This window comes from Battus philenor, unplaced genomic scaffold (genome assembly GCF_028537555.1).
Source record: "Battus philenor isolate CCGP_79_NKW_IND1 unplaced genomic scaffold, ilBatPhil1.0.hap1 SCAF_20, whole genome shotgun sequence".
NCBI lineage: Eukaryota > Metazoa > Arthropoda > Insecta > Lepidoptera > Papilionidae > Battus > Battus philenor.
The window spans coordinates 8,003,423-8,029,653 of record NW_027181683.1 but is presented as its reverse complement, the minus strand read 5'-3'; the positions used below and the strand labels follow the sequence as shown (position 1 = coordinate 8,029,653).

Genomic DNA, 26,231 nt, shown 5'->3' with positions numbered 1-26,231 from the left:
CTTCAAATTCTAAAAACTACCTTCTTGTCAATTTGACATTTTACGACCAATTCCTGGCTCCCATATCGCATACACTTTTGTACCGCGTGTTGACTGCGATGTAAATTGAGGGGACGAGTTTTTTTTTAAAAGATCGTATAAATTCAACTCTCTGAAAAAGTTGCTTAAAAATAATTTTTCAATCATGGGAAGAAAAAAGTATTATATTAAAATTGCCTCGAGTATTGCTTCACGGAGAAGACTATCACGTCTTAGGTTCGTTAGTTCTAAAACATGTCACGTAAACTGGATTTTTTTAATTATTCAGTAAAATAACCCGTACCGTGTTACTGAAAAATTGAAAACCGGAAAATTATGGAAGTTTTAACACCTATCAAATCGCTCGTAGCTCGAAGTATGGCCCATACTGCGTTCTAAAGACAAAACACAATTTAGAATTTAGGCACATAGATAAGTACTTCTTTACTTCAATAACTCTGTAATTTTTATGTGAGTTGTCTTAACAGCAACGGCCTCCTTTTCTTCTGACGACTTTGCAAAAATGCATGCTTAGAGCTACAATATCTGTCCCCTAGGACTATGATTAGATAGCAAGTAAAAGACTACGACTACGTGTTTTTAAACTGCGGTCTCTTAGGGCAAACACGGTGATATTAAAGTAAGCAGAGGTTAAGTATTTTATATAAAAGTGAATCCTGTCATCAACAGGCTAAAGGATGAAAAGAAAATCTGGAATACTTGTACATACATAAATGTATTATCCTTAATATATTCATTGGTATGCGAAATCGTATAAACACAAACGAATAAGGAAGCTCGTTACAAAATTATAATCCAGTGTAATCTTTAATGAAAAATTTGTGGAACACACGTGTGTTATGTATGTGAGTGTACGGATTGGGATGGCAGCGAAGATCCTAACTCGGATCATCTTTGCTGTTGACCGCCGTTTATGTGTGCAATGTGTCGCAGGTGATGTAGATGTGTGGTAGTGGGATCAGCGCTTGCAGTGTCGTGAGTGTCTGCAGCGTATGTGGCATGACGCTTCGGCTGTGGATACCCTAAAATGGGGTCGGTGAGGACGTTTTTAAGACTTACTTCCTGGTCTTAAAGGTAGTACGGGGGGAATAGCGAGGTACGTTCGTAATGAGGGGATAACGGTGTGCAGAAGCTGTGCTCTCTAGTAGTCTAATCAGCATTTAGAATGATAGTATAGCTAATTATTTCACTTATCTATATCTGATTAATTTTCTTCTAAATAATTTCACTTTTGTCATATACAAAATTAACATTAGCTTTTGTCATTAATAATCTCTTTTCTATTTACGTTATACTATTTCTCACTATTCTAATAATGTTATACAAACTTAATTAGCGGCTCATAATGATCCGGCAACGGCCGGCGCCGTAGTTCCGCCGGGAAACCACGTGCTGCTGTTTCTGGCCAGTACATTCATCATTACCTGCTTTATGAAAGCTAGAACAGGCGGCCCGAGTCCCACATTGGAAATGATCTCCGGCAACCCGCCAAGGTCTAACCTTCCGTCTAACTTTGACTTCAAGACGCTCTTGTACGGTATCTATTGTGAAGTCTCATAGCGGCGATTTTCAATTTAGTAAAGTCGTCGAATGTTGTGTGGGAAAAAGTCAACCAACCTTTTTTTGACTTTCCTTCGGATAGAGCCTTCGGTGGTTGTCTGAATGTGACTAGCAAAGGATGATGTTGTTAATTTTAATATATAGTAGTTCCTAGTTTAAAAATGATTTTACTTATTATATTATATTTATGGTATTAATTATTTTTGTAATCATTGATTTTTAGATTGGGTGTGCTCTATACTAATTAAAAGATATTGAATAATCAACCTGAATATACAAACATATACATATTAACGTACATGTACATACGATAATAAATTTTTTTTTTTTTATTAAATCAACGATAAACACTACTTTTGTACTAATGTTGTTGACTTTCGACAATTTGACATTTATCATTTCACGCAAATACGAGTTTATTTAAGGCTGGTACTAAGCACAAGGAACTTTTTCTATATATCAACGATAACACTTTTTATAAATTGAATAATAAATTTAATGAATGCATTTGGTTTTTAATTTCTCTTTAAAGTTTTTTAAAATTGTCTAAATAACTTTAAACTCGCTGATCCTGTATGTCACCATAATTATACTCGCGCGAAAAAGAAACTTGTGAAATTACTCGAAATTTTGTGTCAAAAACAATATTTAGAAGTAATTTGTTTGTATTTGTCCATAGTCATTTTAAAGCGTGAAAAAATTGTCACTTGAAACTATGTATTAATGGCGCTAAATATACTTTTCCCTTAAATTACCCTGTTTTGAGCTTAAATAAAACAAAACTTTTTTTAAAGTGAATTTGTTATATCTTTGGAGGGCTTCCTTGCTGATTCAATTACATAATCATTATTGAATGAAACCAAATTATAAATATTCTTTTCGTAGAATTAATTATAAGGAATATTATATAATGCATAAAGCTTTATTTTATTAACGTTTATTTTCACATACTTTTACTGTATTTTTGGCTAGTAATTTTTTATGTTATCATATATATAAAAGGCAATCACAGCCTAGAGTTTTTTCATTATCTTCAAATATTCAGAACATATATAGTTCTTATTTGAGAACTAAAAAAAGAATTAAATTCATAAGGTGCATTTAATATCGGGTTCCATTGTTTAAAAAATGATTATGGTCACGTGGTTACTTTTCAGTACAGATAAGGACCGTTGCAACCGCAGCCGCCGGCGCAGCGTCCAGCGATGGAGACAACGCCGCCAGCCGGGACATCTCCTCCGAATCTGACGGCACCGAGGATCGGCACTTGTCCTTCGACCAGAGTGGTGCCAGCCACGCCCATCTCGCCAGCGACTGCAATGTCACCAACTCCGGAGCCTCCGTAAGCCGGGCCAGCGAATACCTCAGGAGCAGCGAGTCCGTATCCGAAACCGAGACCAGGTCCGTAACCGAATTCAGTTGCTAGGCCGGGTCCGTATCCGAGTCCGTATTCGCCGGCCCATCCTGGTCCGTATCCAAGACCAAATCCGGCTCCACGACATTCACTATAGACGTTCTAGAAAATTGGAAAATGATTTTTTTTCTTTATGTGTATGTTCCAGAAAATAAAAATTTATACGTTATATTTTCATGAAAGTTGGATTTGAATATAGAATCATAAAGCTTACCTGGATCAAGCAAGCTTGAACGCAGAGCAACAAGAAGGCGAATGGAGACATGGCTGAGAATTGTTTTCCGACTGTACGAGTTCAGAGTGATTGTAACATGAAGTAAACCCTTTATATATAACACATTACCAGTCAAGAAAGAATAATTTCGCAATTTAGTATTTCAGTACGTGATGCAGTACAAAAAGAAATCATTAAAAAAACAAGTTGCTCAAAAATGTTTGGAGTAATTAATGATAATGACGTAACTATAATTTTTCTTTTTAACTTCCTACTTTGTTAAAAAATTAAATGTCTTCGTAATGTCATAGATAGAGGTTAGGTTATACTCTCTCTATGGATTACATCTAGCTCTCTATCTATTGGCGTCAAGATGAGTGATGTGGAGAACCTATAAAAGAAACTGCGGGAATATATATGTTTTTAAATAGATTGAAGATACATATTTAATTGACATTGAAATATCCTGGATACTACATTTCTAAGGAGCGTATCATGTATGAAGTTATTTTCAGTATATTGACGCTAGTACACTTACTCTGATATTCTTTGATAATGTTTTTTTTTAATTTAACGAGAGTAGGTTTTTAACTTTATCAGGAATTTTTAACTCCATGAAACTGAGCCATAGTTATACAGAATATTTTTTTTTCTCCTGCTATTTACATTATATATATAACACTTTCTGAGAAAACCGGTAATGTTTTTGTGGACATACGAAGCCTAAAAGTCTAACTGGGTAATTAGTACCAGAGTAGTTCCGATTGCCTTGTCCATATATATATGTATAAAGAAATTGATTTATTATAGACATTTTCTTTTGCATAATACTAAGTATCCTTTTATGTTTTTTTTCTTCTAACGGTATATTTTACTTATTTTTATTTTATGGTTTCACTAAAAAGTATTTCAACAAGCGTTCAGAACTATAATTTTATTTTTTATTTTTCAATTATTTGATACATTTTTTTTAATTTTTGTTTCTGTGAAAAAAAGTTAAATATTTTAAATTTAAAAAAAAATAAAATTTTTACGAATTTAAAATAGATATTATTGTTACAACTACAAAAGTTGTAGTTAAGTTATAACGCGCGTTCAGAACTATAATGTAATATGTTCATTTTCAATTATTTGATATACTATATTAATTTTTGTTTCTGAAGAAAAAAAAGTTAGAATATTTTAAATTCTAAAAAAATTAAGATTTTTAAGAATATAAAAAATAGATTTGTGTAACAACTTTTATCGTACATCGTACTGTCACGTATATGTGTATTCCTATATTAACAAAATCCGAGGTGATTAATTTATTGCTTAATATTGTGTACAATAAGCGTTGATTTATTTAACGTTAACATACTATATAAGGCACACGAAGCAATAAAACATTACACTTGTTTTTAAAAAGCAAAGCCAACATGTCCGCCAAGGCAATCGTTCTTTTTTGCGCTCAAGCATTCTTGGTTCAGGTGTGTAGTTAGAAGCCTGTTATATTTCGCGCTGGAGTATTGCATTATTTTTATAGCATTATTAATACTTTTTCTATTTATTTCAGAGCATCTCTGCTTACTGCGGGGAATGGGGCGCCGGATTGGCTTATGAAGCTCCCTTGATGGCTGCTGCTCCCTACGGTGCCGCCGCTCCCTGGGCTGGCTACGGAGCCGGCTGCGGACTAGCTGCCGTGCCAACATCCAGCGGTGGTGGCTTTGCTGTTTCTAGCGCTTCCCCCATCCCACCCGTTGGTCTGTCCGTGCTCTCAGAGAACGAGATCGGAGGTATCTTGGCCGTGGGCGGCGAGCTGCCTTTCCTGGGTACCGTCGGACTGGAGGGCGCCCTGCCTACCGCTGGTGCCGGTGCCGTCTCTTACGGCTGCGGCGACGGTGCCGTGGGCATGATCAGCGAAGACATCGCCGGTCCTGCCTGGGGCTACCCCGCCGCCGCCGGCTTTGCATACGGCCCCGGTCTTGCCGCCGGTATCGGCTACGGTCCCGCCGGCCGTGCTTTCGGAGGTTGCGGATGCGGCGTCTACTGAACTGAATACTTCTGACCAAATGATATTTTAAAATAAAAAAGTTTAATTGCATTTTCATATTTAATTTCAAAAATAGCTCAAACAAGACAAGAGCTTCTTTAACAAAACCTAATATTTCCACTCTCTGAAGACGTTTTGTAAAAATTATTTAACTAACAAACAAAGAAAGAAGTAACATAGCTTATAATTAAAACAAGCAAGATTTTACAAGTGTACCAATAATTGAAACCCTTGGCCAGCTGTGTACCAATGTGTTTACCTACCAAATTATTTCGTATTACAGAAGTGATTTTTACAAGAGAACCCAGTTATTTATTTTTTTGTATTTTAATGGCCAACCGTTACTGATCACCACCATAAAATAAGTGTTTGGAAATGATGTACATAAAATGTCTGTCTATATTATAATAATATATTTATATCGTAAGTATTCCTGTATTTTATTCCAGTTGGTCACAGAGGTCCTTCAGATCCTCAATCTACTAACTACGTCTTTTTTCTTTGAGTTATCCTTGTCTGTCCCGAAATATTTCTTAGCTAAAAATAAATACTTGATCTGCCGCTTCGTAATCTTTTTTCTATTTATTTCTCTGCTCGATGTGATTTATTCCTAATTTTCGAGAAGTTTTCAAATGAAGTATCAAGCAATATACGAATCATTACTTAAGCTAAGCGTAGTGTTGTTTAATTTTTTTACGTTAATGCTTGTTTTTACATAATTTAAAAATTAAACCATTTTTTTGAATTTTCGAAATTTCGAAAATAAACTATTAAGGAGATACTGAGATAGCACTAAAAAATGCTTAAATTCGAATTCCTCTGCAACTCTTTTTGTAAGGCTTGAGTAACATCGAAAACGATTTTTAAAAATACATTGAATACCTCATAATATAAGAGCGATTTAAAATTTAATGTTTTAATTATTTACAGTACTAAATTATCACTTTCTTTATTACAAAGTGCTATGTAAAGACAATTATTAGCTTATTTTTTAAGATATGTAACGCTACGTGTCTTAAGTTCAGTAATTTCGTTGTATATTTTTGAACAAATATTCAAAAACATAATTTTTACTTCATTTCAAAGAAATAAACATGTATAATATGTTTATTTCTTTGAAATGAAGTAAAATTATATATAATAAAACTATATTTTAATAATATTTTTTTTAAAATTTTCTTTGTTATAAGTAGAAACAGATGTGGTTCGTTTACTTTACAAATATTTAAGCTGTTGGAGTCAAAATTATGTTTCTATTTGGTCAAAAACTTACAGCTAAAGTACCGGACTCAAATAACTACGGATCTTGCACGTCTTAAAAAATATCTTAAATAAATAGCAATTATCTTAAATAATACGCTATTGATGTCTTGTCAGCAAAATACTTTGTTAGTTTAAATAAAAGCTTAGCTATGTAGAAATAGCCATGTTATATAAGTCTAGAAAGGCGTACACAAATTTGTGAAAATGTAAATTCATAAGTGAGAATTGTAAACATAAAGGGTTAATTTATGTTTGGCGAAATACAAACAATAATAAATTATGAATTAAGTCATACATATGAAGAAAAAACATTACTAAAGCAGGCGCATATTTGCATAATTCGAGATTTGGCATCTTACCAAGTTTTCTATTTAGTATCAAGCAAAGACAATTTAATAATAATAAGACCATGTTTTTAATTGTTTATATATGTATTATGTAATAATCAAGTTATCTGATGATTTTTTTCCTTTTATTCGTCACATTTTGTGTTAATTGAATTGTTATCACATTTCTAGCGTAGTTTTTTTTATTTTTTTAAATTATAAGGGTAAATTATAAGAAAGTTGCATTTAATATTTCATTTTATTTTTGAAATTACTGTCGTCGTGTGGTTACTTTTTAGTACATGTAAGGACCGCTGCAACCGCAGCCGCCGGCGCAGCGTCCAGCAATGGAGACAACGCCGCCAGCCGGGACATCTCCTCCGAATCTGACAGCACCGAGGATCGGTACTTGTCCTTCGACCAGAGTGGTGCCGGCCACGCCCATCTCGCCAGCGACTGCAATGTCACCAACTCCGGAGCCTCCGTAAGCCGGGCCAGCGAATACCTCTGGAGCAGCGAGTCCGTATCCGAAACCGAGACCAGGTCCGTAACCGAATTCGGTGGCCAGGCCGGGTCCGTATCCAAGTCCGTATTCGCCAGCCCATCCAAGGCCAAGTCCGGCACCGCGACATTCGCTATACACATTCTGTAAAATTTAAAATTATTTACTATTTTTCTTTAATTATTCCTAATAGTAAAACTTCAAATATTTATATGACAATTGATTTGTAAATTTGTATTGAGAAATTTATTTTAAGCTATACTTGGAAAGAAAGTTATACAGCTTACCTGAATCAAGCAAGCTTGAAGGCAGAGCACCAAGAAGGCGAATGGAGACATGGCTGAGATTTGTTTTCCAACTGTACGAGTTCAGAATGATTGTAACATGAAGTGAGCTCTTTATATATAATGAACATCTATTCATCTAATAATAATTTCGAAATGAAATATTACAATACGTGATAGTTGTATATAATCAAGTAGTATTCAAAACAATAGAAAAAACTCACCAATTATTAAAGTAGTAATTTAAAAAAATATTTCATTTTTATTTCAATCGGAAGCATCCTGAAGGAAGAGTGATTTTCAGTAAAAGTTTTTTTGTTCTTTAGCACGGGAATATAATCGATACCTAGACCTTTTTAAAACGAAATCTTACAAACATATCACTTTATAATAGAAACTATGAGTAGCTTAATACCTTTGTCCTTATAAGTACTCCCTTATTACTATAAAATCGTGAAGAGAGTACTGGGTTATTGTAAAATGTTCTTTCGAGTCTTTAAGTCCTCAAAGTTTAATAATCGAAGGTTTTAACAAAGGGTGTGGCACTGGGTTTTATTTTTAGGTATAGTTTAGTCCCATAATGGGAAACGTAAAATGAGTGTATCTGAATAATATGGGAGCCAAATTACCTGGTGACTTGAACAAGGATTGAATTTTTATTCGTTCTTGGTGACGTACGGGAAGTAAGTGAAACTTAAAACTTCATTATCTACTTGGTGAGTCAGGTAGTGCGTTCGCACACGGGCACTCGTCTTAAAGAGTATTGGTATCAGAGACGGTGGGGACAAACCTACCATAAATAGGCCCCTACCCTCAGGCAGGCGTTTTCTATATATTGATATAATTTAACTTGTAATAACTTTGGGAACTGTATAATTAACAAATTAAAACTATTTTTAATGATGATCATTCATGATCCTCTCTAACCTATGTTAAAAAGGATCATGAATGTTCCGGAACTGCATGAAACATCGATCTGTTGTCTTCCAGGATTATCTGGCTAATTTTAATGCTAATATTATTACTACTTTGGAAAGCTTATGCACTGAGAGAAATGGCGCCATACTTCTATCATTAATAGATACAAGATCCCTGTTGCTTAGCGGTATCGTACTATGCAATCTGTTGTTATTGTTAGCGTCTGATGCTACGAAGGTGATTAATTTCGTTCTGTGATAATTTTCTCGTGGTATATTGTCACATTATCCTAGAAGTTAAGGGCGTTTCTCTTTTGGCGCGGGAATTGGATGGAAATTATTTTAACTAACTTTAAGAAAATTCCTTGCTACTCCCGCCACTTTATGACACAAAAATGAGAAAGTTTCTAGACTCAATACATATTTCAGAGTTAACCGCATCAAAAATTTATTCCTTATTTAGAACCAACTTATAATAGAGAATTTCTAACTCGTCGATGGTTTTTCAGACATTTTTGCAGATAAATGTTTTGATATCGACGGGCAATTGAAAGTAGACTATAGTTACATGCTGAAAATATCAGCGTAAAGTTTTAACTTCCTTATAAACACTTAATCATTATAACTTTGCAGACGTAAAGTTTAAATACATATTTCATAATATGAATAAGTTTAGTACCAATAAAGAAATGAAATTTTATTGGTAACATTTTTAATTATTTTTCGTATTATCACGTATGTGTATTTTTTATTAACAAAATCCAAGCTGCTTTATATTGCTTAATGTACTTGTTGCCTACAGTTTTTCACTATTTATACCACACGAATCAATTAAACATTATAATTGTTTTAAAGAAGCAAAGCCAACATGACCGCCAAGGCAATCATTCTTTTCTGCGCTCAAGCGTTTTTGATTCAGGTATGTGCCTCGAAGTTTCCTTTATTTAGAATCAGAGAGTTGTTTATATTTATGATGGTGTATTAATATTTTCGTTTTTCATTCAGACCATTTCTGCTTACTGCGGCGGATTGGGTGCCGAGTTGGCTTATGGCGCTCCCTTCGGCGCCGCCGCTCCCTGGGCTGGCTACGGAGCCGGCTGCGGTCTTGCTGCCGTGCCAACATCCAGCGGTGGCGGCTTCGCTGTGTCTAGCGCTTCCCCCATCCCGCCCGTCGGCCTGTCCGTGCTCTCAGAGAACGAGATCGGAGGTATCTTGGCCATCGGCGGCGAGCTGCCTTTCTTGGGCACCGTTGGTCTGGAGGGTGCGCTGCCTACCGCTGGTGCTGGTGCCGTCTCCTACGGCTGCGGTGACGGTGCCGTGGGTATGATCAGCGAAGACATCGCCGGCTCCGCCTGGGGCTACCCCGCCGCCGCTGGCTTGGGATACGGCCCCGGTCTCGCCGCCGGTATCGGCTACGGTCCAGCCATCGCCGGCCGCGCCTTCGGAGGCTGCGGATGCGGTGTCTACTAACAAATTAATTTTTACCGAATGACACTTCAAAATAAAGAAAGTGAATATGCATTTTCCTGTTTTATTTTTAAAGTAAAACTGAACATTTTAATTGTTGATTATCTGTTCTTTTATTGAGTAAGCATTAGAATTTGTAATGGTGGTAGGTGTTTGTATTGAGGATTCCCAGCTTCACGGCAAAGCCTCGGCTTAACATTTACTGTATAGATAAGAACATTATAACGTTCTAGCTTAGTTAGTACGGAACTAAGTCAATTAAAATAAACCTACTCGCATGATTTTAAAAACATGTATCTAATTTCCGAATACGTTTATCCTGTTCTAAAATGTTTATATCGGATAAGATAGCTAACAAAAACCTACCTAATTTGATTTAGACTAAAGTAATCCATACAGCTATATCAAATAAAAATTCAAAAAGCTATCCATTTAGATAAAAGGTTTAGGCTAAGCGCCTGATTTCTCGTGATTTTATCTGCGAATGTCACTTGGGCTGCAGAGTAAACAAGTCCAAATAAGTAAAAATATGTATCACTGTTGTAACAATAGGCCATCGTTATGATTGAATTTTTTCAAACAAATAAGGGCTTTAGTCATTACTGCAGAAAAGAGTGGAACGAGAGTATATTTAAATTTTCACACAAAAATAATTTTGCATAAAATAAGAAGTTTTGAAATACTTATAAATATTGTTTATTTTGGGTTGAGAGTAAATATGAACACTTGTTCTTAAAAATGCTCTGTAACAGAGCGTAGTAGATATGCGCAACTTGGACAGTAAAAGTAGTAAGTTATATGTAAGGTGATTAGCTATTGGTATAAAAGCTATATATTTTCCGGTGCATATGATGCATGCCACTTATACAGGTGACGTTTATATTTAAAGTAGTGAATGTATAGCTTATTTGCCAACATAATCTCTGAAGTTTTTATATTTATATTTCCAATCACCATGTATAAAGTGATTACTCTGAAACATGTAATATATCTGTTGGAATACGAAATGCAAATAACTTCTTGTAAAAAAAACCGTGCAGAGACAGTACATATATTTAAATATAATATGTAGTAGTCCTAATTACGAAATCGCTTTCTCTCACTATCATAATTCGTTTCCGTCGACATATTTCATAGAAAAACCGATTTATTTTTACCGCTCCGATATTGAAAATTTGTATACTAGATGACAAAAAGTTGTTGATAACGAAGGTTAATATATTGTTGATTAGAAATAAAAACTTGTTAAAAATGTAGTCGTGTGAATATAACTTAAGAAAGCGACATTACTTTCCGGTCCCCCAAATATTACGTCATTTTTTCTAAAACCATAAATTTTTGGATAGGATTTTATATATTAAATAAGGTGATGTAATGATTAGGGTGATAAGTTAATAGTATGTATTAATTGACGGCAAATGAGCTATATATACAGCTCTTTCAAACTTATTCACATTAACCATTTAACCTAGAAATATAATATGTAAATATTTATTTGCATAATGTTAACACTATACTTTTGTACTAATGTTGTTTCGACAATTACCATTTCACACAGATATGTGTTCATTTAAAGCGGCTACTAAGCAAAAAACGTTTTATATATAAACGATACTACTTTTAATAAATGTAATAATTGCATTTCTGTTATTTGTCTACACCGTTTAATATTGCTTAAAATGATTTTCAACTCTGATTCTGTAGTATACTTCTACTCTCGCGGAAAAGAAGCTAGTAAAACTACGCAAAATTCTGTGTCAGAAATAAATATTCAAAAAAATAGATATTCTTTATATTTACAATTGATTTGTTCCTATTTGTTCATAGTGAGTAAAGTGTTTCGCGTTATAACCAAAAAAACTTTTTTTGTGTAAGCATGTCTTCGGTAATTTCTTTGCTGCTTTTATTATATATAATAACTGGGTGCAAGAAAATCATGTGTATTCATTTCGTTGAATTCATTATATACATATGTACATACACACACACACACATATATATATGTATATATATAAATAAATAACATATGATCCATGATACTTATTCTTTTTAATAAGTTTTTACACTAGTAAATACTTTATTTATGGTTTGTAATTTTTCATGTTATATCTTCAAAGGTAGCCACAGCCTAGACGTTTTTTATTATCTGTGGGTATTTAGTGTATAAAATAATAATAAAATATAAAATCATATGGTGCATTTAATATCGGGTTCCTTTGGTTAAATATGATTATGGTCACGTGATTACTTTTCAGTACATGTAAGGACCGTTGCAACCGCAGCCGCCGGCGCAGCGTCCAGCGATGGAGACAACGCCGCCAGCCGGGACATCTCCTCCGAATCTGACGGCACCGAGGATCGGCACTTGTCCTTCGACCAGAGTAGTGCCGGCCACGCCCATTTCACCAGCGACGGCAATGTCGCCAACGCCGGAGCGTCCGTAAGCCGGGCCAGCGAATACCTCTGGAGCAGCGAGTCCGTATCCGAAGCCAAGGCCAGGTCCGTAACCGAATTCAGTTGCTAGGCCGGGTCCGTATCCGAGTCCGTATTCGCCGGCCCATCCTGGTGCGTATCCAAGGCCGAATCCGGCTCCACGACATTCACTATACACGTTCTGGAAATTTTAAAATAACATTTTTTTTGTCTTAAAATTATATCATATTTTCCTGAAAATTGAATTTCAAAATAGAATGATAAAGCTTACCTGGATCATGCAAGCTTGAACGCAGAGCATCAAGAAGGCGAATGGAGACATGATGGAGAATAGTTTTTTAATAGAACGAGTTGAGAGTGATTATTACATGAAGTGAGGCCTTTACATATATATAATAAACATCCTGTCAACAAAAAATATTTCCACACAAAATATAATAAAAATATTTCTAAATAAAATAAAATGTACGTGATACTCGTACTGTACACTACGTTAGGTACGTCATAAAGGCAGAGGACAGAAATATATTAAGTAATGTCATCAAAAACGTGTACACAATAAAGAATATATTGGTGTTTTTACAATTGTTTACATATATTCGACGATTTTTATTTTAATTATATTTAAATATAATATATTGCTAGTCGAAATATTGGAAGTTTTTTTTTTATCTCACGTCACTTGCAAAGAAAGCTTAAGTCTTAAAACTCAAAACTTGTCAAAAACATGACTAATTTTTGTTATAACAAGGAATAACTTAATTCCTCGACTGCTAAACATTTATTTGTTCCGATTTTGTACTGGATGGTTTTGCTTCAATAATCCATTTCTTTTCCTTCTTTTATTATTTTGACTTTACTAAAAATAGTTACAATAGTAATTTTAGTAAAGATCTTGATACATCATATCATCATAAAAGTAGTTGATTTTATTTGTAACAGTTCTTTTTGCATTTTGTATTGCCACGTAAACGTGTATTTTTATATTAACAAAAGCTGAATTGCTTTATTTATTACCTAATGTTGAGTACAATAGGCGTCGATTTATTAAAGGTCACACTATATAAACCGTATAAACAAATAAAACATTACATTTGTTTTAAAGAAGCAAAGCCAACATGACCGCCAAAGCAATCGTTCTTTTCTGCGCTCATGCGTTTTTGATTCAGGTATGTAGTTAGAAGCTTGCTATATTTTGGAGTATTGCGTTCTTTTTATAACGTTATTAATACTTTTTCTATTTATTTCAGAGCATCTCTGCTTACTGCGGGGAATGGGGCGCTGGATTGGCTTATGAATCTCCCTTGATGGCTGCTGCTCCCTTCGGCGCTGCCGCTCCCTGGGCTGGCTATGGAGCCGGCTGCGGTCTTGCTGCCGTGCCAACATCCAGCGGTGGTGGCTTCGCTGTGTCTAGCGCTTCCCCCATCCCGCCCGTCGGCCTGTCCGTGCTGTCAGAGAACGAGATCGGAGGTATCTTGACCGTCGGCGGTGAGCTGCCTTTCCTGGGCACCGTCGGTCTGGAAGGCGCTCTGCCTACCGCTGGTGCCGGTGCCGTCTCCTACGGCTGCGGCGACGGTGCCGTGGGCATGATCAGCGAAGACATCGCCGGCCCCGCCTGGGGCTACCCCGCCGCCGCCGGCTTGGGATACGGCCCCGGTCTCGCCGCCGGTATCGGCTACGGCCCCGCCATCGCCGGCCGCGCTTTCGGAGGTTGCGGATGTGGTGGCTACTAAAGAATTTTTTCTTAACAAACACATGTAAAAATAAAAAGTCTCATAACATTTTCCTATTTTTATTCAAGTCAAATAAAAAACAAGGTACGTGAATTTCTTAATTGTGGAAGTTTTACATTTTTTACAAACAGATATATAAATTTTTAATCACACACACGGTAGTTTTTTGACAAGAAAGTTGTCGTGTGTGTCTTATATTTATAGTGAGTAAAGTGATAAGTGTATTCGGGAATGAATACATGCATCATATTCGTAAAATGTTATTTTTATAACATACTAAATCGGAAACAAAACAAAATCGGATGATTTAATTTTTTTCTCTTTTTACGACATCCTTAGTATAATAGGAGGACAGTTTATTCCCAAGATTAATCATCGCTTAAAACAATTTACAAGTATTTTCGAATTTACACAAGTTTGTATTGAATAATCTATTTAAATTGTTTACATGATAAGTCATTACGCAATAATATAGTATACGGTAGTGTATTGTAAAACTGTAAATAGTTTCCAAAAAAATAATCATTTTTGAAGTCTGATTCTTCTATTCTGAAGGTTATCTTTATTTTGAATACTAATCTGGGAGCTAGATGCCATTTTATTATATATACAATATACTGAGAGTTACGGGGACCATAGGAATTACTCTAATTTTTTTGCTTAACGTTACAACTTACATAGAATATATTCGATTCATCTTACTTCTACTCACTTTATATTGTAAAAAATATTATTTCAAATCATGTATTAAATTTATTGGTCATTTTTATTAAGTCTGTTATTTCGTATATAAAGAGAATAATATTTACTTTTTAATTTATAACGCTGAAGAATCACAGAGCCAAACTTAAAAAAGATATCGATTGTGAGAATGATTAATGCTGTTTCTATGTAAAATACTACACTGTCCCGAAAAGAGAAAGAATATTAATATTCACAATCTTATGAAACAACGAAAGACATAAGACGCATGTCAATATCCCAATAATAATCTCAAAATTTTTCTTTTATTTCTTGGTATGTTTTTTATGTGTTCTTATCTAAATTAAATATTTCTAAACGAAATATGTTTCTTTTATGTCTACTTACATTCGCGAAATCTTTTTGTAGGTTTCTATGATTAACTATGGTTGTGTTGGTCTGAAAGGTGAATTTAATGATAGACAGGTAGGCAAAAATGTATATGTTTGCACCCTTCATGTACATAAAGATTATACACTAAAATACTTATAATCATATTATATTAGCGAACAATAGACAAAGGTTCAAATTGATTTCTCCGAACAACAACAGGATATAGTGACTACAACAAAATGGGAGTTTTGGTGTTCTTACTTGTATTTTTCAACAATACTGTGTATATTGTAGTAAAAATACAACTATTTACATTGTCTTGTCATGACTTTGCGAGCTGGTTTCCTCAACCGAGCGACCATGCGCACAATTTACGTCGGGGTTAGTTTTATTCAGATCAAATCAGCTACTTATCCTAGTATAATATTATAAACGTTTGACATATCCGAGATATGATTAGAGACATGGTAGCTTACGATGTGCCCTTTAAGATGGCCTAAAGTCACCCAGGGCTTTGATCGGAGCTTCGCTGCGAGATCAAATGAAATGAAAAAATCGCTCGTCCAAAACGACAATGGTCGGGGCTTATCGCGCATACCAGTGGATCCGAAAGTTTCTCAAGATGCGATCACCAGCCGGTAGATGAGGCGTGATTAGACCCCATTTGGTAGACGAACGACATAACCAAAACACCACCGAATGCAGACAGCGCAAGACATATTGCTATGATCTTTGAGAAAAGCCTATGCCTTGCATTGGTTGTCTGTAGGTTGTAATGATCGAATGAATGAAATAATTAAGTTTCACAAAAAAATAAAAATAGTATGTATAAACATAGCAAAATTTAAATTTGTACATAAAAGTAAATATGCACGAAAATTCATGTAATAATTCAAAATTAGTATTGCATTACGGGATTACAAAAAGAAACAGGCAAGTTTTATTATGAGATTAGCGTCATGGCACGTACGCATGCGCTTTCAATGGCTATGAAGGCCGAATGCCGATGCGAGCTAGAAAATATATTTTTTCTAGTGACAAATAACATGAACTCTTGTTTTATGAAGCTGCTTAGTGAGGCAGCTTAACGAATTGGAATCGGCAGTGTCTTTCCAACCTCGCCAACAACCATCTAGAATAATTGTTATATAAGTACTAAATATTTATATAACGTATATTCTTTGGCTTATTTATCTAAACATATTAATGATATTGCCTAAACTATGCGTGATGCTAGTTTAGTAGTATGCCAACATAATTATGCTTTTGAATTTTGAAATAATTCTAGCGTTATAAAAAGAAAAAATAAAAAAGAAAGAACATTATTGAAGATTCTTTAGTTGCTATTGTACATACAATCACATTTTTAAATTATTTTCATAAGTAACTACTCCATTTATTTGAGGCTCGTGATTTATTATCCTTTAGTATTTAGAGCCGACGGCCGTTGAGGCGTAAAGGTTCTTGCGTGGGGAATACAAACCATTACACGCACCGTAAATTCGGTTGTGGCCTATGCCTTGCATAAGGGCTATCGGCTGACATGAATACAATAATGATTTAGAGCTCAACATGCTATTAACAAACGATAGTGTATTAAACTTTACCCATAAAATGAAGAAATATGTTCATGATTAATTTTTTTAGAATAAAAATTAAATACAGTCATATGCAGCATGTAATTATAGCTTTATTCGGAGAAAATTACTTTGATCACATAGTTACTTTTCAGTACATGTAAGGGCCGTTGCAACCGCAACCGCCAGCGCAGCGACCAGCGATGGAGACAACGCCGCCAGCCGGGACATCTCCTCCGAACCTGACGGCACCGAGGATCGGCACTTGACCTTCGACCAGAGTGGTACCAGCGACGCCCATCTCCCCAGCGACCGCAATGTCACCGATGCCGGAACCTCCGTATGCTGGGCCTTCAAAAGCCGCAGGAGCAGCGAGACCATATCCAAAACCAAGACCAGGTCCGTAACCGAATTCAGTGGCTAAACCAGGTCCGTATCCAAGTCCGTATTCGCCGGCCCATCCAGGTCCGTAATTGAGGCCGAGCCCGAGTCCACGACATTCGCTATACACGTTCTGAAAATTAAAAATAAAATTTAATAAGAGCTATTATTTTTTCTTTAATCAAATGGCTATGAAAGTCAAATATGTTATAAATTACTGTAAATTATACTCGGATATAAAGTATTGAAGCTTACCTGGACTAAACAAGCTTGAACGCAGAGCAGAATGAAGGCGAATAGAGACATGGCTGATGATTGTTTTCCGACTTTATGAGTTCAGAATGGTTGTAACATTAAGCGAACCCTTTATATATAATGAATATCCTGACAACAAAAACTTATTTTGAAACAAAATATTACAATACGTGATACTTTGCACAGAATCAAGTATGTCACAAAAGCGGAAAAAAGTTACCCAGATATGTTTCCAGTAATATTGTTTATTACGTGTCCACAATTAAGGAAAAAAATCACGTTTTTGTTTATGTGTTTTGACATGTGATAGATTTTTTCTGCATCTATTTTTTACCTTTTGTTCATATCTGAAAGTAAAGTTTTCGAAGTAGTTAAAGTTATACAAAACAACCAATTAAACATGAACTCAATCTTGGAAGCTAGGATCTTTTACTAGAGGTAATCAAATTTAAAGGTAAATTTGAGACTTAATTTAACTTAATGAATTAACAACTAGCAAATTTTCATTGCTATTCACGTCACTATATAGCAGGCAAGAAAGGCCTTGTTCATATCAGATTTATTTAATAATAACCGATAATTTATTATTGCTAAGCTTTTATTTGCTCCGGTTACGTAATATATCTTGTGTTAATTCTCTAAATCGTTACCCTATTTTTTACTGACTTTGCAGAAAAAAGTGAAAAAAGATATTTTAACAAAAGTTTTTTTTTCAAATTAAGAAATGTATTTTATTTGTAACAAATGATATTGTATTTTGTGTTATCACGTATGTGTTTTGTTTTGTTAACGAAATTGTCAGTGCCATAAATTGCCTAATGTACTCACAATAGCCGCCGGTTTACTAAATGTTTACAGTATATAAGCCACACGAACCACTTAAACATTACATTTGTTTTTTAGAAGCAAAGCCAACATGACCGCCAAGGCAATCGTTCTTTTCTGCGCTCAAGCGTTTTTGGTTCAGGTATGTCATTTTAAGCGCTCCTAGCTACATTTTGTAATAAAGTATTCCATAATTTTTATGATTTTATAAAATTTTTCTTTTTGTTCAGAGCATCTCTGCTTACTGCGGCGGATGGGGCGCCGAGTTGGCTTATGAAGCTCCCTTGATGGCCGCCGCTCCCTTCGGTGCCGCCGCTCCCTGGGCTGGCTATGGAGCCGGCTGCGGACTAGCTGCCGTGCCAACATCCAGCGGTGGCGGCTTCGTTGTGTCTAGCGCTTCCCCTATCCCGCCCGTCGGCCTGTCCGTGCTCTCAGAGAACGAGATCGGAGGTATCTTGGCTGTCGGCGGCGAGCTGCCTTTCCTTGGCACCGTTGGTCTGGAGGGCGCCCTGCCTACCGCTGGTGCTGGTGCCGTCTCCTACGGCTGCGGCGACGGAGCCGTGGGCATGATCAGCGAAGACTTCGCCAGCCCCGCCTGGGGCTACCCCGCCGCCGCTGGCTTGGGATACGGTCCCGGTCTCGCCGCCGGTATCGGCTACGGTCCCGCCTTCGCCGGCCGCGCTTTCGGAGGCTGCGGATGCGGTGTCTACTGATCAATCACTTTTTATAAGACAAATGATATTTGAAAATTAAAATTTCTTTCACGCATTTTTACATTTTATTTCTTTAAAAAAGAGGATGTGTATGCATCCCTAAATTGTTTATGTTTGAATGATTGCATGAAGATTTGAATCAATTTTTGATTTTTGGTAGAGCAAACAGTCACATCTTTTTAAACTTGAATATTTAATCACTGTTAACACGTATTTGATTTTAAAATGTTAACACTCTGGGCAGTGGCGTAGCTATGGTATTTGGGGCCTGGGGCAGGTTGGGGCTTGGTGCCCCCCCCCCCAAAGAGTAAATAATTTCAAAATTCAGAACAGAATGTAGTTTATATTTATTTTTTTTGGTTCAAAATAATAATAAATATATTTAAAATAACATTAGATCTTAATAAAATTTATTGGGAAAATTAAAAAACAAACATTCCTCGCTTTTTTGGCCTGCAAAGTCATTAATCACATTTTCAAAATCAATAGTGTCGACTAGTTCATGTTCTATTGACATTATTGTAAGATTATTTAATCTGTTATGTGGTATTGTTGATCTTAAGTAGTTTTTAATTAATTTAAGTTTTGAGAAACTTTTTTCGCATGTACCTACACTTACTCCAAAAGTTACAAAAATCCTTGCAGTATTACAATATTAGGCACAAAATCTGACTGCTGATGTTTATGTATGAAATTCAAGAGTTCTAGTGGTCCTTCGATTTTCAAAGTATCTTTACAAGGTGAAGCTTCCACGAAATTCTGAAGTCTCTTTCTTTCAATTAAAAATTCTGATTTGTATATGTCATCAGGTGCATAACAAAGATCAATATCAAATTGATTATTTAATAACTAAGAGGGCGAAAGAAATCCGAATTTGCCAACTACTTCATGCAACTGTTCGAATCTTGTTAATATTTCTTATTTTATCTTTTCCACACATGTACTTATTTCACGCCTTAATTTGTTCATGTAAGTTATATTTTCATTACTAACTTCTCTTCCAGCATTTTTCTTATTTCTAGAAATTCGTCTAGGTTGTTCCGTCGAAATTCCTAATATAGAACATATATTTTCAGAAAAAAGTCAAACAAGAATCAGTTATATTTTCTATTGAATCTGTGAGGAAACAACTTTCTAACTAAACAGCTTTCAATTTCATAGCACACTCCCTAACACTTAACCCTTTCTTTTGCATATATGGTTGTGCGTCATTAATTTCCCTTAAAATTGGTTCCCAAACTCCAAGATAGGCCAAAAAAGTGAAAGATTGAAGAGAAACCAACAAACCTTAGGAGGTTTATGTTATTTACTTTGAATTATGGTTTTCATATTTATTTTAACATTTTTATTATTCATCATTCAAAAAAAAATTCAAAAATATTACTTTCAACTTTGGTGCCCCCCCTGCTTGTGGTGCCTGGTGCGGCCGCCCCGCTCGCCACCCCCCAGCTACGCCACTGACTCTGGAGTTTTAAATCATATTTATTTTGTGAAGCGTATGCTTTTTGCGTTTGTATTTAAGTATCACTAAAAGCGTCCCACTGAAAAGTTGATAAAAGAACGCTCTCTCCATTATCTAATTACTTCTCTCGTGTCTGTCACATTAAAAGGACTGGGGGATCGTTCAATAGGTTTCGTGCCTCGGTTTCGTGCTTTTCTGAAAACCGAGCAAAAAAAAAAAGTTTATGGTGCACTCGGGATTAATTCTGGCCATCGCTTGGATGTGTCCTCGAGATCTTTTCCCATCTCGTGTAGTGCTGAATGTTACTTTACAAAATTATGAAGAACTTACAGCATTCTGGAAATAGTTAATTGTACTATTATTGTTTTGTTCGATTGGTAACATAAGAATGTATGGAATAACAAGAAGCATACAGAGGTATTAGAGCGAAATCTATTTGAATTTCAAGGAGGCTTCCTTAAGCGTGCTATGCGTAGGTTCAGCCCCAAGCACCGTATACGGTCCGATTTTCTTCAACGCAATCCCGGCACGCATATGGCGAATTCATGCAATGTTGAGATATTGCATCCTCTATAATGTACACTTTTTTAAGTAAGAAAAGTACCAATATTTAGCCACTTCCGCACATGCAGTGGTAATCGTGCAATAAAGTGCACCGCCCGCCAACCCGCTGATAAATGCGTATGCGTCAAACAATGCGAATCACACAACCGCCAAGTGCCAGACTCTGTGTTTGGCACAAATCGGTGTAACATAACCCCTGAAGATGCCCCGTGAAGGGGTGAAACACGTGTTGAGTAATTTGGCGGTGGCGTGTGCTAGAGAATATGGCTTGCACTAAGCGTCACCTAAATATTTAGTCGCTCAAGTAATCTTTGGAGGCTGCAGTGACCAGGTTTCCAATGGAAACCGTTCGTAAATCAATCGACGCATGGCTCGACCGATTAAAAGCGTGCGGTAAAGCCAAGGGTGGACTCTTTAAATAACTATTTTAGTTCGTTAATATATATTTTTTACGTTACATAATAACATATGAAATGTTAAAATAAAATTGTTTTTTAGAATTTATCGGATAATTTCTTTGTAACAGAACTTATGGCTAGACTAGGATTAAGACATGTGATGCATGACATATATGTATATAAGTTTTTCGCAAGTCACTACGCCGATCATTGAAGTCATTTTTAATATTATCTCTTTATGTTCAATATAATTTATACAGGCCTGACATATTTTATTATATTAGAGTATGAAGAGCCTAACATGCCATTAAAAACACAAAAGCTTATAAGAATGTCATACTTTTTGAGGAAAAAAAATCAGATGCTGCTTTCATTGTTTTATTTTATTCATCGAAAATGATTATAATCACGTAGGTACTTATCAGTACATGTACGGGCCGTTGCAACCGCAGCCGCCGGCGCAACGTCCTGCGATGGAGACAACGCCGCCAGCCGGGACATCTCCTCCGAATCTGACGGCACCGAGGATCGGCACTTGTCCCTCGACCAGAGTGGTACCGGCAACTCCCATCTCGCCGGCGACCGCAATATCACCGACACCGGAGCCTCCGTAAGCCGGGCCAGCGAGAGCAGCAGGGGCAGCGAGTCCGTATCCGTAACCAAGACCAGGTCCGTAACCGAATTCAGTGGCTAAACCGCGTCCGTATCCAAGTCCGCATTCACCAGCGAATTCAGGTGCGAAGCCCAGTCCTAATTCGGGTCCAAGGCAACGGCTGAACACAGTCTAGAATATCACAAATAATATAATAAATTGGTTGTTAATGATCTAATACATATATCTAGTTAATAGAAAAATATCAACGATTCTAGAAGTATTTATAAAAATAATTAAAATTAAAAACCTCACCTGGATCAAGCAAGCTTGAACGCAGAGCAACAAGAAGGCGAATGGAGACATGGCTGAGAGTTGTTTTCCGACTGGACGAGTTCAGAGTGATTGTAACATGAAGCGAACTCTTTATATATAATGAACATCTATACAAAATATAATAATTTCGCAATTAAATATTACAATACGTGTGATACTGTACACAGAAACATGCCACAAAGCAGAAAACAAATTACTTTAAGATATGACATTTTAGAAGTATGTTTACTACATATATGTGTGGGTAAATACAAATAAATATTATTGAATTCTCTATAAACTTTGATTAATTTTGGAAACTATTTTTCTGAAGTCTCAATGTAGAGTAACAAGATTTATTTTCGACCGAAAAAAACAAACCATTACTGGACATATAACAAATAATTAGAGCTCTTATTTACCAAAAGTAAATCAGTTGCAATTATCATTTTATTTTAGCTGCTGAATAGTACATTATAATTGGGTACTAGAACTTAATTATAATTTCTTTAATATCATTATAATACAATGATGTCGAGAATAGTAAACACCGTAAATAAGCAGTCAAATAACACTTTTTTTTTTATTTACTTTCGTACATTCGATTTTGATATATTTTGGCTTAATACTCGTAAATAAATAAAGCCAATAATCAATTATGCACTTTCATTTGTACAGTACCATAACTAGAGGACGGTCTCGGGTGCCTCAGCTTAGGTTAAATTAAATGTTCGACGATCTTATGTCGCTTCGTGGATGTTCTTTGGCAGTGTCGTGGGCGCAAGGCGGGAAACTTCACGTCACTCGATGTTTCGGCCTGAGCTGTCACTCGTTAGGTATTAAGAATTTCGATTCGAATGTTTATGACGCGATCGAAGAACAGCCCGATCTTTTACTCTCATTAAAATATCGGGAGAATTCCTTAATCCAACATTACTGCATAGGTACTTGGTGATGAAATATAAATTAAAGGTATCGTATAGTAGGTCGTCCCCAGACCGTAATTATGATGTTAAGCTGTTTAAGTTGGTTCTGGACTATCGTTGTATTAGCTTGCGGGATAGCGGTGACATTTGGAGGTTATTCTTATTTACAATTCGAAAAATTAATTTGTGACCCACCCCACTTTGCAAAGCAAGTATTTAGACTCAATTCTCCTTTGGCAATGGGCCACATTTATATCATTTTTACTAAACAATAAGGAATGTCTTAAATACTCGATTACTTAGTATCTATTTGCTCCTGTGTATAAAAGGTATATATCTCTCCACATTTTCTACCTCTTTACTATTTTGACTTCGTAAAAGAAAAGTTACAATAGTCATTTTTAACGTAGAGTTTAGCTTTGCGATGAAGCAATTAATATTTATATAATTTTTATTGTATTTCGTCTTATCATGTATGTGCATTCTTTACAAAAGCCTGGGTGTTTTAGATTGCCTAATATGCTCACAATTGCCTTCGCTTTACTTAATGTTAAGACTATATAAACCACACGAACTAATTAAACTTTACATTTGTTTTAAAGAAGCAAAGCCAACATGACCGCCAAGGCAATCATTCTTTTCTGCGCTCAAGCGCTTTTGGTTCAGGTATGTAGTTAAAAGCGTTCATAGTCATATTTGGTGATAACATATTGCATTGTCTTTAAGATTTTTGTAAAAATTATTTCTTTTTTGCTCAGAGCATCTCTGCTTACTGCGGCGGATTGGGCGCTGGGTTGGCTTATGAAGCTCCCTTGGCCGCCGCTCCCTTCGGCGCCGCCGCTCCCTTCGGCGCCGCCGCTCCCTGGGCTGGCTACGGAGCCGGCTGCGGACTAGCTGCCGTGCCAACATCCAGCGGTGGTGGCTTCGCTGTGTCTAGCGCTTCCCCCATCCCGCCCGTCGGTCTGTCCGTGCTCTCAGAGAACGAGATCGGAGGTATCTTGGCCGTCGGCGGCGAGCTGCCTTTCCTGGGCACTGTCGGACTGGAAGGCGCTCTGCCTACCGCTGGTTCTGGCGCCGTCTCCTACGGCTGCGGCGACGGTGCCGTAGGCATGATCAGCGAAGACATCGCCGCCTCCGCCTGGGGCTACCCCGCCGCCGCTGGCTTCGGATATGGCCCCGGTCTCGCCGCCGGTATCGGCTACGGCCCCGCCATCGCCGGCCGCGCCTTCGGAGGCTGCGGATGCGGTGTCTACTGAAGAATTACTTCTGACCAAATTATATTTGCCAATTAAAAATTCTGTACGCATCAACATAACTCTTTTCAATTTCTTTAATGGGATATGTATTTTTAAGTTTAGTTTATATAAAAAGATAAGCTCTATACTTTTGAACTAGATTGATATTTGGTACCTCTTTATCACGCAAACACGTGTTTATTTGGAGTTTTCCATTAAGTTCTAAGCAAAGAGTAAATATAAACATATATACATAAGTCATTGATACTTTGGCTTATTTCTCTTTTCACTTTATCAATTTTAATAATTTTTATATATGTATTATTATGATCCATTTAATATCACTAAAAATTATCAGTTGTGTTTTTCACGAGAAGAAAGCCAGAAGAACTCGATTCGATGGGAACCAGATTCAAATTGAGGGTTTCTAAAACGGCATCGTTCTACTCAAAGCTACGAGGGCTCCAAACGCGCTGTCATCAGAGATATGTAAAGAGAGATAGAGATATATAGATCCGATATTGTAAGTAGTGAGTTGAGATATATTTCTGTGATCATTTCCGCAGTATTCCTAATTCTATAAATTTTTCAAGACTTGTTATCGAAAAAAAAATCTTTTGAGCAGGAATAGCCTAGCACTAGAGGACTGAAACCCGCGATCATAGATTGTGGGTGCGATTCCCGGGATGCAATCTTATATAATTCACATTATGTGCATTCATTATTTAGGTTCACCAATGCTCACAAACAAGTTTCCAAAAGATGGGAAGTAGCATCCTCTGCGTACTTACTTCTATGTTTTCAAAAATTTTATTTAAAATTATGTAATTTAATTATTTAAATACATTATAGGTTTTAATTCAATCCTTTTAAATAATATTAAAAAAAAATCTCCTTTTTTATAGTGTTGAATGGTCACCGTAAAACTGATTCGAATTTTCAGATTTGGTTATGCTATGAAGGAACTCAAGACATGTTTTCCATTTTTTTTGCAGAATTCACTTTACAGTAGTTGAATATACAGCCCATTTACAGTCATTTAGTGTATTGTACCCTATCGAATAATCAATGGTTTCGGAGATATCCGAGATTTAGTTTTTTTCATAAAAAAACTCCACTTGTAGAGCGAACTTAAATATTGCTGTGTTAGTTAAATATATCTAATTTCAATTAATTATTAAAACCACAAAAAGTTAAAAACGGACATTATGTCGTTTATAAGTCTTAGAGTGTTACAAAAGTGCTTTTAATCAATCGTTTACATTATTTCAATAAAAAATACATATTATAAAATATACGAAGCACGTAAGTAAACACGACATGTTCTAAAAAAGAACTTGTTTTGTGGTATCTTCGGTAATCGGTTTTACTTCTAGTTCTTGTTGAATTTACTCTTGTCGATCGTTTTAATCGACTAGCGTCCTTTTTATATTATATGACATTTATGATAGCTGTGCGATTTAAATAACAATGAACTTTTTTTACTTTCTAATACAACTTTTTCTAACAAAAGCGCGAAGCCAACATCCTAACTTGTGACAATTAGAAAAACGTAATTATCACAGTATTGTATCCGTGCTTGTAAATAAATTCTGTCACTAAGTCTATAACAACAGAAAATGACGTGCTATTCTTATTAATGTAATACGCCGTTGGAATTAAGTCTATTCTTTATAGAAAAGTAATATTGTTTAAGGAATCATTTGTACATCCACAAATGAAAACAGTTA

At 35.9% G+C, this 26,231-nt stretch overlaps 10 protein-coding genes across 10 annotated transcripts; 5 read left to right on the top strand and 5 right to left on the bottom strand.

Annotated features, from left to right (window-relative positions):
- Positions 1-2,752: 2,752 nt before the first annotated feature.
- LOC137922863 (chorion class A protein Ld2/Ld41-like) lies at positions 2,753-3,278 on the bottom strand. Its single transcript, XM_068765954.1, has 2 exons — positions 3,228-3,278; positions 2,753-3,115 (listed from the first exon to the last, which is right to left on the bottom strand). Exons 1-2 carry the CDS (start codon positions 3,276-3,278, stop codon positions 2,753-2,755), a joined length of 414 nt encoding a protein of 137 aa, XP_068622055.1.
- Positions 3,279-4,645: 1,367 nt separating this feature from the next.
- LOC137923017 (chorion class B protein PC10-like) lies at positions 4,646-5,259 on the top strand. The gene is made up of 2 exons (XM_068766139.1): positions 4,646-4,696; positions 4,783-5,259. The coding sequence occupies exons 1-2, from the start codon at positions 4,646-4,648 to the stop codon at positions 5,257-5,259; spliced, it is 528 nt and encodes a 175-aa protein (XP_068622240.1).
- A 1,884-nt stretch (positions 5,260-7,143) lies between these two features.
- On the bottom strand, positions 7,144-7,688 carry LOC137922893 (chorion class A protein Ld2/Ld41-like). Its single transcript, XM_068766000.1, has 2 exons — positions 7,638-7,688; positions 7,144-7,494 (listed from the first exon to the last, which is right to left on the bottom strand). Exons 1-2 carry the CDS (start codon positions 7,686-7,688, stop codon positions 7,144-7,146), a joined length of 402 nt encoding a protein of 133 aa, XP_068622101.1.
- A 1,731-nt stretch (positions 7,689-9,419) lies between these two features.
- Positions 9,420-10,021, top strand: LOC137923016 (chorion class B protein PC10-like). The gene is made up of 2 exons (XM_068766138.1): positions 9,420-9,470; positions 9,557-10,021. Exons 1-2 carry the CDS (start codon positions 9,420-9,422, stop codon positions 10,019-10,021), a joined length of 516 nt encoding a protein of 171 aa, XP_068622239.1.
- A 2,248-nt stretch (positions 10,022-12,269) lies between these two features.
- On the bottom strand, positions 12,270-12,773 carry LOC137922869 (chorion class A protein L11-like). Its single transcript, XM_068765962.1, has 2 exons — positions 12,723-12,773; positions 12,270-12,632 (listed from the first exon to the last, which is right to left on the bottom strand). The coding sequence occupies exons 1-2, from the start codon at positions 12,771-12,773 to the stop codon at positions 12,270-12,272; spliced, it is 414 nt and encodes a 137-aa protein (XP_068622063.1).
- A 796-nt stretch (positions 12,774-13,569) lies between these two features.
- LOC137923015 (chorion class B protein PC10-like) lies at positions 13,570-14,184 on the top strand. Its single transcript, XM_068766137.1, has 2 exons — positions 13,570-13,620; positions 13,702-14,184. The coding sequence occupies exons 1-2, from the start codon at positions 13,570-13,572 to the stop codon at positions 14,182-14,184; spliced, it is 534 nt and encodes a 177-aa protein (XP_068622238.1).
- A 2,802-nt stretch (positions 14,185-16,986) lies between these two features.
- On the bottom strand, positions 16,987-17,525 carry LOC137922861 (chorion class A protein L11-like). Its single transcript, XM_068765952.1, has 2 exons — positions 17,472-17,525; positions 16,987-17,349 (listed from the first exon to the last, which is right to left on the bottom strand). Exons 1-2 carry the CDS (start codon positions 17,520-17,522, stop codon positions 16,987-16,989), a joined length of 414 nt encoding a protein of 137 aa, XP_068622053.1. The 5' UTR covers positions 17,523-17,525.
- An 862-nt stretch (positions 17,526-18,387) lies between these two features.
- On the top strand, positions 18,388-19,009 carry LOC137923014 (chorion class B protein PC10-like). Its single transcript, XM_068766135.1, has 2 exons — positions 18,388-18,438; positions 18,527-19,009. Exons 1-2 carry the CDS (start codon positions 18,388-18,390, stop codon positions 19,007-19,009), a joined length of 534 nt encoding a protein of 177 aa, XP_068622236.1.
- A 2,845-nt stretch (positions 19,010-21,854) lies between these two features.
- Positions 21,855-22,391, bottom strand: LOC137922897 (chorion class A protein Ld2/Ld41-like). The gene is made up of 2 exons (XM_068766005.1): positions 22,341-22,391; positions 21,855-22,217 (listed from the first exon to the last, which is right to left on the bottom strand). The coding sequence occupies exons 1-2, from the start codon at positions 22,389-22,391 to the stop codon at positions 21,855-21,857; spliced, it is 414 nt and encodes a 137-aa protein (XP_068622106.1).
- A 1,490-nt stretch (positions 22,392-23,881) lies between these two features.
- On the top strand, positions 23,882-24,522 carry LOC137923013 (chorion class B protein PC10-like). The gene is made up of 2 exons (XM_068766134.1): positions 23,882-23,932; positions 24,025-24,522. Exons 1-2 carry the CDS (start codon positions 23,882-23,884, stop codon positions 24,520-24,522), a joined length of 549 nt encoding a protein of 182 aa, XP_068622235.1.
- The last annotated feature ends 1,709 nt before the right edge of the window (positions 24,523-26,231 follow it).

Coding starts and splice junctions, on each gene's coding strand:
- LOC137922897 (XM_068766005.1), bottom strand. CDS start 22,391: ATGTCTCCATTCGCCTTCTTGTTGCTCTGCGTTCAAGCTTGCTTGATC. Junction 22,218..22,340: donor TTCAAGCTTGCTTGATCCAG/GTGAGGTTTTTA, acceptor GTGATATTCTAG/ACTGTGTTCAGCCGTTGCCT.
- LOC137922893 (XM_068766000.1), bottom strand. CDS start 7,688: ATGTCTCCATTCGCCTTCTTGGTGCTCTGCCTTCAAGCTTGCTTGATT. Junction 7,495..7,637: donor TTCAAGCTTGCTTGATTCAG/GTAAGCTGTATA, acceptor TAAATTTTACAG/AATGTGTATAGCGAATGTCG.
- LOC137923016 (XM_068766138.1), top strand. CDS start 9,420: ATGACCGCCAAGGCAATCATTCTTTTCTGCGCTCAAGCGTTTTTGATT. Junction 9,471..9,556: donor CTCAAGCGTTTTTGATTCAG/GTATGTGCCTCG, acceptor TTTTTCATTCAG/ACCATTTCTGCTTACTGCGG.
- LOC137922861 (XM_068765952.1), bottom strand. CDS start 17,522: ATGTCTCTATTCGCCTTCATTCTGCTCTGCGTTCAAGCTTGTTTAGTC. Junction 17,350..17,471: donor TTCAAGCTTGTTTAGTCCAG/GTAAGCTTCAAT, acceptor TTTAATTTTCAG/AACGTGTATAGCGAATGTCG.
- LOC137923014 (XM_068766135.1), top strand. CDS start 18,388: ATGACCGCCAAGGCAATCGTTCTTTTCTGCGCTCAAGCGTTTTTGGTT. Junction 18,439..18,526: donor CTCAAGCGTTTTTGGTTCAG/GTATGTCATTTT, acceptor CTTTTTGTTCAG/AGCATCTCTGCTTACTGCGG.
- LOC137923015 (XM_068766137.1), top strand. CDS start 13,570: ATGACCGCCAAAGCAATCGTTCTTTTCTGCGCTCATGCGTTTTTGATT. Junction 13,621..13,701: donor CTCATGCGTTTTTGATTCAG/GTATGTAGTTAG, acceptor TATTTATTTCAG/AGCATCTCTGCTTACTGCGG.
- LOC137923017 (XM_068766139.1), top strand. CDS start 4,646: ATGTCCGCCAAGGCAATCGTTCTTTTTTGCGCTCAAGCATTCTTGGTT. Junction 4,697..4,782: donor CTCAAGCATTCTTGGTTCAG/GTGTGTAGTTAG, acceptor TATTTATTTCAG/AGCATCTCTGCTTACTGCGG.
- LOC137922863 (XM_068765954.1), bottom strand. CDS start 3,278: ATGTCTCCATTCGCCTTCTTGTTGCTCTGCGTTCAAGCTTGCTTGATC. Junction 3,116..3,227: donor TTCAAGCTTGCTTGATCCAG/GTAAGCTTTATG, acceptor CCAATTTTCTAG/AACGTCTATAGTGAATGTCG.
- LOC137923013 (XM_068766134.1), top strand. CDS start 23,882: ATGACCGCCAAGGCAATCATTCTTTTCTGCGCTCAAGCGCTTTTGGTT. Junction 23,933..24,024: donor CTCAAGCGCTTTTGGTTCAG/GTATGTAGTTAA, acceptor TTTTTTGCTCAG/AGCATCTCTGCTTACTGCGG.
- LOC137922869 (XM_068765962.1), bottom strand. CDS start 12,773: ATGTCTCCATTCGCCTTCTTGATGCTCTGCGTTCAAGCTTGCATGATC. Junction 12,633..12,722: donor TTCAAGCTTGCATGATCCAG/GTAAGCTTTATC, acceptor TAAAATTTCCAG/AACGTGTATAGTGAATGTCG.